Source organism: Electrophorus electricus, chromosome 3 (assembly GCF_041902795.1).
Source record: "Electrophorus electricus isolate QZ-2024a chromosome 3, ASM4190279v1, whole genome shotgun sequence".
NCBI lineage: Eukaryota > Metazoa > Chordata > Actinopteri > Gymnotiformes > Gymnotidae > Electrophorus > Electrophorus electricus.
In genome coordinates, this window is record NC_137499.1 from 36,473,501 (window position 1) to 36,486,990 (window position 13,490).

At 45.0% G+C, this 13,490-nt stretch overlaps 1 protein-coding gene across 1 annotated transcript; it reads right to left on the bottom strand.

Annotated features, from left to right (window-relative positions):
* Nucleotides 1–1,862: 1,862 nt before the first annotated feature.
* hs3st3b1a (heparan sulfate (glucosamine) 3-O-sulfotransferase 3B1a) lies at nt 1,863–11,673 on the bottom strand. Its single transcript, XM_027010783.3, has 2 exons — nt 10,862–11,673; nt 1,863–4,117 (listed from the first exon to the last, which is right to left on the bottom strand). Exons 1-2 carry the CDS (start codon nt 11,395–11,397, stop codon nt 3,499–3,501), a joined length of 1,155 nt encoding a protein of 384 aa, XP_026866584.2. The 5' UTR covers nt 11,398–11,673; the 3' UTR covers nt 1,863–3,498.
* Nucleotides 11,674–13,490: the final 1,817 nt, after the last annotated feature.

The following is a 13,490-nucleotide window of genomic DNA, read 5'->3' on the forward strand; positions in this document are numbered from 1 at the left end:
GATTAACAAACAACCAGAACAAATAGGAACACAAAGCGCATCGACTTCTGTCTAGAGAAAGTCATTCGCTGCAAAATGGGTTAAAAGTACAGTTCCGCCTGGGAATCCTACGTTACGACCATCGAAATCAATACGCAGGCGCAAACACTGAAAATATACCTTCTAATCAGACACAACAGGTAATGGCTGTTATGAGCTGGAAGCCAGTTGTAAGTCAGTATGTTTTGAATATTACATTGATATAAGCATAGAATCCATAAACAGACTTCAGAATTCAGTCTAGAGAATTGTTGTGTTTCTTGACAAATGAACCACTCAAAGAACTTTAATTTTTGTAATATTAGGGACATTTCGGCAATTTCAGACGTTTGTCAAAATGGCAGGACACGAATGCTCTTTACACACTTATTCTGTAATCTCTCCCATGTTGAAGTCTTTACTTTTTACCTCTTCAAACTGGCCTTGAATGTGCAGGATTCTGGAGCAACCTGCCCGGCCTCCTTCCAACCACACAGATGGCCTGTACTCACTACAGCTCAGTGCGTCTTGCCAACGTAGAGTTTGCTGTATGGTAGTGGCATACAGGGGTCTGCATGTCTCTAAGTCACTAACTCCATCACTGAGCCTCCCGCCATCCCTTCACGAAGGACGTCCTGGGACCCTGACCCCATACAGCCACAAATAGCACTGACCAAGCATTGTTAGCCCACCACATGGAAGTTCGTGTGGACCGTAGTGGTGCCCAAGTGAATTGGAGTTACAGCCGGCTGTTCCTAATCCCCTCTCTCTAAGCACAGTGTTGTGTGGCTTCCTTCGTGTGCTGAAGGCCCAGCTCTGAGGGAAAGAGCAGCTTCATACTGCAGATTGCCAGGTGTCGGCTCTCTGCTTTTCTCAACCTTCAAACAACAGCAGCTTTGCACAAAACAGCCTGAGGGTATCTATGAAAACAACAATCCCCCAGCTGGGAGCAAAGCAATTATAGCATGACTCCACTCCACTAAAAAAAAAAAAAAACACGCACACACACACACACACACACACACACACACACACACACACACACACACACACACACACACACACACACACACACACACACACATACATTCATGCATGCACACACACACCACTCTCCTAATTGCTCAGAAGGTGCATCCTAAGCAAATCTGACTTCCAGGCTGCTACCAGTGTGGAGCTTCGTTCATTACCTGCAAGCAGGTAAATTAGGGTGATTTCTGAGGAGTTAAGTAGAGGTTGCTGGTTAATGGAAGAATATGATCACTGGTTTGGAGAGCCTGATGTCTAATCATGAGAAGCACGAGTCTGTCTCAGTAACCCATCAGAATGTGTGATCTCCTTTTTTTAAGGTCTAAAATGAGTGATCAGACTCGCACACATGTTCACTTCTAAATTCCCGACGTGGAACGTATTACATAATAGGCGTACACACCTAGCTCGGCGGGAGCAATCTCGTTCCGTCTACCTGGCAACCATGCGGTCAGCAGAAAATACGGCAGCAGGAAGCCAAGGTTTTCTCTCTACTCCCTCCTGCACTCTGCTCTTCCAGGAGGCGCAGAAGCCACACCAACCTCCTCCTTCCCCCAGATATGGAAGGCAGCTCACTGGGACTTGGCTGTAGCTTGGTAGCAGCAGTGTGGTACAACTGCTCATTAGCTGGCTGACATAAGAGAACATATGGAGGAGTCCTGCTGTAGTCAAGACCCCGCCCTCAGAGGCCAGTCCTCCAATGGGGCGTAATGAACTGCATCTCCGCTAGTCCATAGATACAAGGCAAGGCCACAGTCAGCATTTCGCTTGGCAGAGCATCTTGGCAGTTTAAATAAATAAGGGAAAAACATGCATTTTGGCAAAATAGATTTATTTTATCATGGCAGAGGAATGGTGTAGCATAAAGCATTCAATGACACGTTCCCCTTGACAGATTATTGCTGCGGGGAGGGCGTACAGCTTAAAGGTTGGGTATTTTTGATCCACCTATTCTGCAATTCTAAAACTACCGTTTACGAATTGAACAAAACATAAAGGCGTGAATATCCTTTAAAGGTTGACTAAAACTCAACCGTCATAAGTGTGTGAAAAACAAAAGAAACCAACTTAATTTGTCACAACTCGCAGAAAATATGAATCCTGTTGATGGTAAACTGGCGGATAATATGACTCGTGTTGATGGTAAATTGGCAGATAATGTGACTCATGCTCATGATAAACTGAACACAGTCCTTTTGGTACTGCAGTCCTTACTGTCATGCTGGATCTCAGTTAAATAAATATTTTAAAATGGCAGCATGTTTGTGAAGAGCTTCGTTGTTCTGACGTCCATGGTCAAGAGAACTGACACCGTATGAATCACTGGAGTCAGAACGAGACACTGATTGATCTGTCTTACTCTGCTCACTGGCCCTTTTCTAATCTATTTATTTATTGTTCATTGATCTGTTTATTTATTTGCAGAAGTTGTATTTGAGGTCATTCCGATCGCTTGTTTGTGCAGCAGCTCTGCCAGAGAATTCCGGAGTGTTCATCCTCCCTTTCCCGTTCTTCATGAAAATACCAAGGACATGGCAGTGTAACCTCCCCTCCCTGCTCAAATCATAGCATGGAAAGAGTTGCTATCTGAACTCCCTGGTCATAGGGTTTAACATTTTGGCAACGTTCCATGCAGTCTGAACTCTGAATGGTGCAAGCTCCTCATAAAACATTTTTAAAATGTTGGTTAAGCAATGAATCATATTTGGGAAAACCAGCTTTACCATAAGAGCATTGTTGTAATGCAAGAAAAATGACTGTGAGACCCTTGCTGGTTTTAGTCAATATAGTAATGTACGTATATTTAACAGCTGGGGCCCTACAAACTGCTTTGGTCTAATTTTTCTTCCGTAATTGACGTGGAACACGGCAATTAAGTGTACTGACCACCTGAACTAGCAGTGGATCAGCTGGGAGTCAGCACTGACCCACCATAAAGGGCCCATGTAAAATGAATCCAGTGACGAGAACAGATAAGGGTCTGTTGAAGCATAAGGGTCTCTTGAAGAAGTTAGATTAAGTGCGGGATGTTAGACGTCTGTGAGGATTAAGGATTAGAATGATAGCCAAAAGCACTGCTCTGAAAGTTGAATGGACACATGTTTAACGCTGCTCCTGTGCAAGACTGAGTCACTGTTTACCCGTGTCTAATTTCATTGTGCTTGTGGGGGGGTTTTTTTTCCATTTTTGGGACAAATTGCCTCATTTGAATTCCTCTTGGTTATTCACTACATTTTCCATTTGGTTGCACAAATGCTCAAGCCTATTAAATAATAAGATCACCTATTTACATAAAAATCGGAATGTAAAAAGTTAGGGCATCCAATATGTACAACAACGGATAGGCATCAGAGTGAATTAGTTGCAATAAATTATCATAAAATAGACCTCTGTATTTTTTACACAGATAGAAACCTCTTTTTTTTAAGGAAACTGCTTTCACCAGGCTTATCAATCCCAGCCAAAGTCTTGTCCAGTCATGTGGTAAAACTTTTTGTTGAATGGCCTGTAGAAGTCTCGCAACCGCTGAATGACATCGGGGTGGATGTTTGGGTGGGTACGCCCCTTGGTTTTGCCCAGGCAGTGGGGCTTGCTGTTGCTCGCTGGCTTTTTCAGGCAGGGGAAGCCCTTTGCCGGGTTGAAATGGAAGTGTTCCTCTACCACCACCCTCCTGAGGCCCAGAAATTCCTGTACGCGGGCCATCTCGCCGGCGGGGTCCCTGATCAGTTGCTCGCCGCTCACGAAGAGCATGTGGCCAACGGGGAAGAAAAGGAGCCAGCGTTCCAGGTGGCGGGCATACATGCCGATCTGCACGGCGCTCCATGTGGCGTCGATCAGGCCTGCCGTCGCGTTCTTGAACGCCAGGCTCTCAAAGGACGGGATGTCGGGCTTCTTCGAGCGCGTCTGGGTGTAGTCGGAGACGGCACGCGTCACGGGGTCACGCACCACCACAATCAGTTTGGTGTCCTTCGACATGGCGTGGATGCGGCCCGGGACCTCCTTGGTGACAAAGTAGCTGGGCGTCTTTTCCATGGTGATCTGCCCCTCTAGAGTCTTGGGCATCAGCTCTCTATGAAGCAAGACAAGGGCATTAGCCAAGGAACATGCAGTGTAGCACATCATCGCGTGCACGCTTCCTAAGAGCCAGCAGGACTGTCCTGCTGTTCATGTCCTAAAAATAGGCTCTGAGCTGCACCCTGTCTCAGTAGATAGGGCCGGTGTATTAGCCCCACCTACAACACTTGACCTTACATCAGAGTGTCGAATCACTGAGTGTGAACTGCAGTGGCAGTTCAGGCCTTCACGCTCACCTGTGGGCTGAGATTTAGCCCAGAGGCCCAGAGTCACACTAAATAAGCCATCAGTCTCATATGGAACCCAGAGCTTGGATAACACACACCTCGTTGCTGGGGTTATATTTAGCTATGGAAGAAAAGACAGACATGCCCTTATAGTCACTTTAATCCCTCTCAGACTTCACATAATCCCCCTTTAATCACATCACCTCTGTCTCTCCACTCATAGGGGGAATAAGAGCTGATTCACTCCAAACTGTTAGTTTCCACAATGAAGTTCTTTCATTTATTTTTTTTTTGACTGTAATCTTTTCTTAGCAGTCCAGTTTTATTACATGCGCACCAAAATTCTGTTGTAAACATTTAGTAAATCTGACCAACCTTTATTTACAACCGCAGAACCTTCTGAACGAAAAGATCTTGAAAAGTCTTCTGCCGGACCGTATAAAGTTTCTATATAAAGTTTCTGCTTTATGCCACATACAAGCGTGAAACGTTTAGATTCACAACAACAATCAGGGACTCCATCACGTGGACCTGAGACAGACATAAATGCAGACATAAAGGCAGGACGACGCGGGAGGCAGCGGTGTGCATACACGGCGCTGTACCAGCTCCTCTCCTGCTGTTTCAGCCAGCAGGGTCACACAGGTCGCTTTAATTGGTCAATTAGCCCTTTAGCTGCAGCCTGCCCTGGGGAGCGGTGGTACTAGGCCCACTGGGAATTAAACAGATGCTTCCCAGCACTGGGCAGATGCATGAGGCAGAGGATACTGGCAGACAAGACATGAGAAAAAAACACTCACACACACACACACACACACACTGCACAGGACACAAGCACTGATGTACATATTGAGCGTAGTTCAATATATGAAGAACACATCTAGCAGCTGTTTTCAAGGAATGCCTGATGATTTATATGTGACACAGAATGCTGTTTAAACAAAATGTTGGCTAAGCTAAGCTAAGTGGGTCTGAAACCATAGTGGTTTATCCGAATGCGCTGTTTAGATTTGGCCTTTGAAATCTGACAGTGACAGATTGTCTCATATAAAATTAGCCCCGGAGCTGAGACAGTGGAGGAGAGGAAGGCTCCCCAACCATCAGCGAGATTACAAATGGCATGTTTACAGACATTCGCTGGCAGAGCCTCTAGTAATCTTTATTGCAAAGCGAACTGTAAGAAATTGTACGTCTCCAATTAGTAGGAGCGCAGAGGAGAAGAAAAAACAAAAGCAGAGCAGCCTGGAGAGAAGAGAGCGTCACGGTGAGGGTACTAAGTGCCCCAGCTCTCACGTTTAAGACAGAACAGGGCATATTCTTAAAACCCGTCCTACATCTCCACTGCTATCATTATCGCAGAGGGGAAGAAACGCACCAACGCTAACCAGTGAGGCATGTGGGAGAGAAGCAGACAGGTCAGCATCTCCACAGTGATCATCACCAACTACCGGATACACAGCCAGGGCACCATTGGACCCAAACACTTACTGATGCTCGGACGTTCCACCGAGTCCCTGAGCAAACAAACTCGATTCAGAGCTTCATGAATAATTCACCCAAACCGGCAGGTATAAACGTAAAGACGTCGCTGGGAAGATGTGACTTCCACAAATTGTCCATTTTGGTGTAGCCTGGGAATCACTCGCCTAGTGTCCTAATGCAACGGTTTAGGGTAGTGTAAATTGAATGCATTTCTAATGACGTGGCGTATAAGCTCAACCGCACGCACCCGTCGCAAACTTAACAAGGACTCCACACAGAATAACCACACAGATGGAAAGGATAGCGCTGTACAGTAATTTTAGCGGTGTTGCCAGAAACAGAGAGGCTGAAAGGCAGGGTAGAGTGAGGGGAAGGAAGGAAGACAGAATTATTATTAAGAAGATGAAAACCGCAGCCTTTTGGAGGTGAGCTCCCTGGTCTCTCGCGGAGCTGGGAACATTCACCTCCCCATCAGGTACCGGAAATCCACCAGGAGGACACTAAAACACATGGCATCACGTGGAGCCGAAGCAGAAAGCTTTTTTTTACGTAAACGCTGTGTTGTGTCTTCTGGACTGGGGGGGGGGGGGGGGGGGGGGGCGTTGTGGTGGGTGGTTTCTGCAGATCTTGATCCTGTAGAGCTGGTGTTTGAAGAGCTGTCTATAAATCCTGTGTTTATATTCGCTGCTGTCAGCCAGCGCGTTCAAAGGCCAGAGCTGGTGCATTTAAGCATGCTGGCTGTGTGAAGTCCTCTCCGAACACTCTAATGAGACAGTGAGAGGCAGGCTGAAGTGGCAGAGATCTCATTTGCACCAGAATACAGGCCCTTTCTGGAGAGTCACAGCGTGCTGAATAACCAGAATTGACTTGCGTGTGTGAAGAAGATTTTGTAGCCTTCTTGTGGATAATTATGATGTTTCTTAGAGGTAAAATGACTCTATAATTAGCAGAGGTTACAATATAGTGGCGCAGCACATGTAATGAAAGGAAAGTGTGTGTGTGTGTGTGTGTGTGTGTGTGTGTGTGTGTGTGTGTGTGTGTGTGTGTGTGTGTGTGTGTGTGTGTCACCTTGGAAGGAACATGCCTTTCTTACTCAAACCACACAACGGGTGAAGAGGTGCTGGTACGCAGACACTTCAAATAATCTGACATGTGAGACATGTTCCAGACCTGAATCAAAAACCAGATCAGGGTGCTGTGGGGTCCGTTCAAGACAACAATATGTCTTCATACCATGTGCGTGCAGTTCATGCTTTGCTCCCACCTCCTCTCCCAGCTGGCTTCCTGGGCCCTACAGTATTCCTGCCAGCACATAACGTGAAAGTTGGGCATGAAAATAAAATGACTGCTCTAGGACACCTGGGATTTCCGGATCAGGAGGAAGGCCTCGGTGCGGAGGGGAGCCGGGCAAGCAGTCAACCGCCAGCCTCTGCTGTTTGTCTGGATGATGCTTCAAAAGTACTGAAGGATATTTTCCAAGAGAAATGTTGCAGCAGCAAGGAGTTTAGTGAAAATGGAAGTTTAAGAAAGCTTTTGTGGATGTGTGGATCTCATAGTCAAAATGTAATTAATAATAATAATAATAATAATAACAATAATCGAAATATGGCAAAATATTACAACTAGAGTGAAACAAAAGACTACATATATGCATAAATAAGCATGTCTCTAATGTAGATTTAAACACACCTACACAGCTTGTGTTCCTGTTTGCTGAAATATTATCTCGGAGCTTAGGAGCTGTAAAAAAAACATCTTTTTCCAACAGGGTTGCGAGTGATCCTTGGGATTAACAGTAGGCCCACCTCAGCCATGTGAGGTGGCAGAGATGTTTAGAATACGTAGATATCTCAGAACTAGGCCATTATTGGCTTTGAACACAAAACAGAAGATGTTTTAGTCAGTGGGTGTATAAAATGTATAGACAAATGGCCATATATTCTGGAGCAGGTTAGATAAAGATTTAATCTTGGATTTACAGGACCCATTATGCGATTTATAGAAAATCTCCTTCAGTCTCAGATTTAGGCTAGGTTTAATCCAGGTCCCTGTACAGGGGCTCAAAGATAAAAATGTAAAATTCTCTTAATTAATAATTGAGCTGTAAATTTCCATTTATGCCCTTACAAAAGTGGCAACATCTATCCAAAAATCTATTTAAAAGTTCCTATTACTTTCTAGGTTTCACAGTAATGTGTTCACGATTTCCCCACTCAAACAAATCTTTAGTTCAGCATAGTATCAGTAAAACTAATCCAAACCCATATGCTCAGGAAAAGGAACAGCTATTCTCCCGTGAGACAGCGGGAGCGTCTGCAGCTCTGCTAGCGTCTAGAATCTCCCCCTGAACCGACGCCTTCCTGGGCTTTTTTTTTTTAAACGGGGAGTTCGTGCTGCGATCGTCAGAAAGCACTCTCATCCTCCAGGAGGCATTTGCATACAAAGTGAAGGAAGAAACAACACAATTCACTCTAATTGCGTGCTCCCTCTTGCCAGGGTTAATGCAGACCTCAGGGACTCTGCTGCCTCCCTTTCATAGCCATGACTGCCTCTGCCGAGTCGCTCTCAATAGAGTCGCTCTCGATTTACTGCTGGCATCTGCCACCTTCTCATACACACATACGCAAGCTCACTCACTCACTCTCTCTCTCTCTCTCTCTCTGTCTTACACATACACACACACACACACACACACACACGCGCACACACACGCACACACACATACAGACTCACACATAATGTCACCCTCACTATGTGTATTGAGTTCTCACACACTGCCAGGAAGTGTGACAATGAACAAAGGAATATTATCGCTCTATAACAAAATAATTGTTTCATCTTGTCTTTCACTGAGATACTTTGCTGGGCTTTTTTTTTTATGGTGCCTCTGATGGCCAAAGCTACTAGAACCGTGCACGTCCACCTCCACAGCCAGGACCGAAACAGTAATCCAGTGTGTTGCCGAAGGTTTTCAAAATTGTGCAAGTCAATTCAGGCAACTAGTGAAAACCCCTGCTGTGCCAAGCCCTTCGACGGGGGCCACCTCCACTGTGTTGGTCCAGCCATGCTGGAAGAGATGAATGCCTCCACAGGGAAACTGCTTCCACCTCGCTATTAGTCAGTGGGGCTCCCTGGATAAAGGCGGCCATCCCGGAGGAAGCTCTGCTCGGAGCAGCCTCGTGCACACCCGGCCTTGTGCTGCCAGTGGACCATCACCCTGCGCTCCCGCACAGAAAACGATCTGACCGCACATTCCAGTGGCACTGCGTTCTTTTCCAAACCCTCAAAGTTAATTCATACCACCGGGCTGACGTGCACATTCGATGCATGGTGGTGTTGGGAAGAACGGGTTGGGATGGGAGTTATCTTTTCAGTCAAGGTGCTGCTGACGTATGCTGCCAGCCATTGGGGTGTTCTTATCAGGCGAGCGGCCAGCGGGGGTCTGGCAGTGACTGGTGGCCTTCTTCGGGTAGGTGCGGTTTAATTAGCCAGGTGGGCCGGCTCAGGGGGCCGGGGTGATCGTTAGACCAGCGTACCTGCCCTGTACTTCTCTAGTGCGTGGGGCAAAACCCTGGGCAGTGGGAGCACACACACCTGTTGGACAGGCATTTTCCCTTCCTAGTATTATCTGGAGTATGAGTATTAATACTGGCCAGCACATTCACCCCATTAGCAGTCAAACACGTCCACTCCACTGAAGCAAGGTCTAAAGATTAACTGCTCATTGCTTTTGCATTCCAGCTGCCTGTTCCACCTGCCTCAGAAAGCTATTTATGAAGTTATATATAAAGTTAAAACTATATAAACAGAAGTTTATTTGCTTCCCTTTGGGTATGCCTTCCATCGTAATGAATGGAGACATGCAATTCCCAGCAACGCAGTCTCATGTCATTTCTCGTAGCATTAAAGCTCTGTTACTGGTAAACGCCATGAGACCAATGCTGGCAACCCAAGCAGACGCTTCTTCTCCTCCCTCTTCTGTTTGCTATAGATTGGGTGGTTGGTGGGAAACACACCATCAGTAAGAGCAAAAATCCCAAAGCCCAAAAGTCCATATTGGAGTTAGAGCACGAATGGTCTGTAACCATATCACCTCTGTCACTGCAGTTACTGTTCACCACATTTGTACATGCTCTAAGATTTACTGTTATGGGAAAAAAACAACAACAAAAAAGATTCCAGATCAGTACTTTCAGCCCAGCAAATATGTGCCCCGGAGTGGAAGGTAAGGGTCAGACTAACTCGCAGCGATCAATGCCGTTGTGCAAGGAAGGCTGCATCATTATCCATATTACACAACCGCTCTGTTTGTATATGCTGTGTTTGTCTTAAGATCACAGAAGTTCAGCTTAGGTCTAGTTCAACATTAGCAGACTTTGCTCTGTATGGGAATAACTATTCTGAGAAATACCCAGGTCTAAAAAATACAGGCCGCGCAAGCACAGTGTTCTGTACAGCAAAGCAATGCCTGCACGTGCAATTGACCGAGAGGACCCACGATACTAGTTAAACGTTTAATACGTGTTAAACGTTCAAAACATCCAAAACGTTAAATCATTGTTAGCTCCATTTATTATATAATAACGAACTAACCAAAGTTTGACTTATGCTCGTCATCATTATTGTATTTACTCTATCCGTGGATAGAAGGTAAATAAAATAGATTTCATGTGGCGAAAATTCTGTTATATAACAACAACAACAAAATCACATTCAGTTCAAGGGGGATGGCTAAAACGAAAATAAAATACCTGTTCTAACCATGGAGCATTTTTCTAATTGTCTGTGTTATTTAATCCATTAGAATTAAGCTGGGATAGACATTTCATAGTCAGCACAACGTCCATATATCCAAAGTCTCTACACAATCTTACGAGTTCAGAAAGTCGAGGCGCAATATCCAAACCGGTGTTATTTTAGGGCCTGTCATTCCATTATAATGTCCTGCACGACGCCCTTGTACAACATTAAGTTAGGCGACTGTGATCAGGCTGGCTTCGGTAGGTTTTGCTTTATAAAGGTATACGCACCTGTACCATTCAAGTCCCTTTTCGTAGTTACGATCGAAAAAGTGCGGCTCTGCCCCTACGGCCCGAATGTCCGGATGCACGCGGAGAAACTCCAGCAGGGCCCGTGTGCCCCCCTTCTTTACCCCTATGATAATAGCCTGGGGTAACTTTTTCGTCTCCGACCCGTTGACGACACCTGTCGCGGTGCTCTCTTCCGAGGTTCTCTGCTCCCCCTTGCTTTCATCCCAGTCTTCGGCTCTGCTGTCCGCTTCGTTGACGTTATTTAACAGGTCCCTCGATAGTGCTTTGGGTCCGCGGCGGTCCGGTTCCGTCACGGTGCCGCGGTGGCCGGCTTGCGTCTTCATGAGCAGTTCAGCCTCCGGCTCGGTCCCCTTCCCAGTGGACTCCATCATGAAGCTCGGCATAGTAGAGCAGTAACCAATGCAGCAGTAAAGCATGTACGCCCAAAGTGACAGCATGATGCAGTAAACTAAAAGTTTATTCTTCACCGGCTGAAACGAAACGTAGGAACTGTGGCAAAGCAAGCTATATTCCATAGGACTGTCGGTTACGCGTCAGCGTCCAGTCGTGCATGTTGGCAAAGTTATTCGTTCCCTAGCCCCCACGAAAATCCTTCACGCATGCTGGCATTCCCTGGTGCAAGGAAAGAAAAATGAGTGAATTGTATCGAGATGCCGAATTCATGACATTTTACGCCAGGAAGGAAGTGGAACAAAAATGTCAAAAGTGAGAGCCGTGCTGCTGTCACGGGCGCGCCGCGCGTCTGCGCGCTCCTGGTCTCATTGCGCCCGCAGCTCCTACAGATGGGTGCGCAGTGCATGTAGAGCGTGCCGCGCACGGGTTTTCAGCCGGGAGGAGGAGTAATCACCGTTACACTAACCTATCACTGCACGTTACAAAATGCCATCCAGTGTTCATTTTGCTGGATAGAAATCTGCTACAATTCTCCAGTTCGTTGATTTAATATAAAAATACAATGAGTAAATACATTATTATATAGCTCGTGAGTGTAACTTCGTGTCATTTTGCTGTGTCTTTTTTTTTTTTTAAAGCGCATCACGGTATTTTGTTCCCATTAACCCAGTTCACGTCTAAAATTTAAGTAAACATTTTTTTTTAAAGGAGCATGAACGAGCTATACTTTGATACTTGAAATTATTTATATTTAAGTTAAATACTGAAGGTTGGCTGTGGCCTGCACGTTCAGTCTGTAGTCGGAGACTTCATTCTTCATTCTTTATTCTGTATTTGAATACCCATTAGCTGTCATGAATACCCATTAGCTGTCATGAAGCTGTCATGAAGCTGTCATGAAGTGGGGGTCCACACACAAAGATAAAGCCAACAATGGGTAAAACCCTACTGTCTCAAGAACAAGAACAAAACCAGGAACTCGAGAAGACAACAAAATACTCCACAAATGAAATAAACAATAAAACACTGAACACCTAAACAAAAATAACACAAAGACTAATAAAACACAGTAACAAAAACAAACATTCTAAAACAGCAATAGCCACAATAGCATCTAAGGTTCATCAAATTTTGTTTCAGCAAAATGTTTCTAAAGAAATTCTACTTCTAAAAGAAAAGAAACTCTACTTATCTGTCTAATATTGAAAGAAATTCTTCTTATCTGTCTAATATTGAGGAGAAGCATATTCCAACCTTAAGAAATCCTAGGAGGAATAGAGCATCTCTAATCATACCGTTTATTTGTGGCCTTGGTGCCATCAGATAACTAGGCTAGTTTACTAAATTCATAGTTTTGTGTGACACAAGCCTTTCCACTGACGTATCCATTTGAACACTACAAACGTGATACAGTGCTATACAGTATATAGGATAGCTTGGCACATAATCAATTGTTGGCTTGTATCAGATCGTAAAATAGCTGCAGATACAATCGTTGTTTTGGTTCTGGTGCATTAAGTTTGAAATGAAACAATGATTGTTATTGTACACACGGGGTATGTGTGTAAATGCTGGGTAACCAAATGTGAGAACTGGATTCTCGGTTCTTTCTTGGCCAGCTGTTTGGTCTTGAATCATTATTGCACTTGCAATCGAGCTAACGAAAGGTTTAAAATGGGTATCACAAAGTGCTAGCAACACCCGGCTCACGGGTGTGATTGCCGAGAACATGCATGCTGTCATCCGTTAAATATATGTAAGTTGTTCTGGACAAAAGTGTCCGTCAAATGTTAGCAGGCGAAGAGGCTCGATACCCTTCGCTGACGGCGTGAGAGCTGACGGCAGCAGACTTGCAGAAGTTCTGAAGTGTACAGAAGATGCTCAGACCAAATGCCTCAAAACTCAGCGCAGCAAAGTCTCAGGTGTGGTGTGAACCTGGCGTCACCAAGGAAAATCACAGCTTATAGTGGTGTCTATGAACCTGGCATCACCAAGGAAAATCACATCTTATATTGGTGTCGGTGTCTGCAAAGATATCATTAGCCATTACTAGTTTTTGCAACTATTAAACAGAGCTCTTAGCTATAAACTACTTAACAGTCGTTTTGTTAATCGTATTTTGACCATTTACTTGTGGTTCTCTGAAATGAGTATTATGTATAAAAACCTACACTAAAAGCAATATCCTAACTTAATAGTCATTGTTTCATCTCAA

Excerpts from the sequence above, each read along its gene's own strand:
- hs3st3b1a (XM_027010783.3), bottom strand. The coding sequence starts at position 11,397 with ATGGAATATAGCTTGCTTTGCCACAGTTCCTACGTTTCGTTTCAGCCG. Across the intron at positions 4,118-10,861 it reads AAGGGACTTGAATGGTACAG|AGAGCTGATGCCCAAGACTC; the intron begins GTGCGTATACCT and ends CTTGCTTCATAG.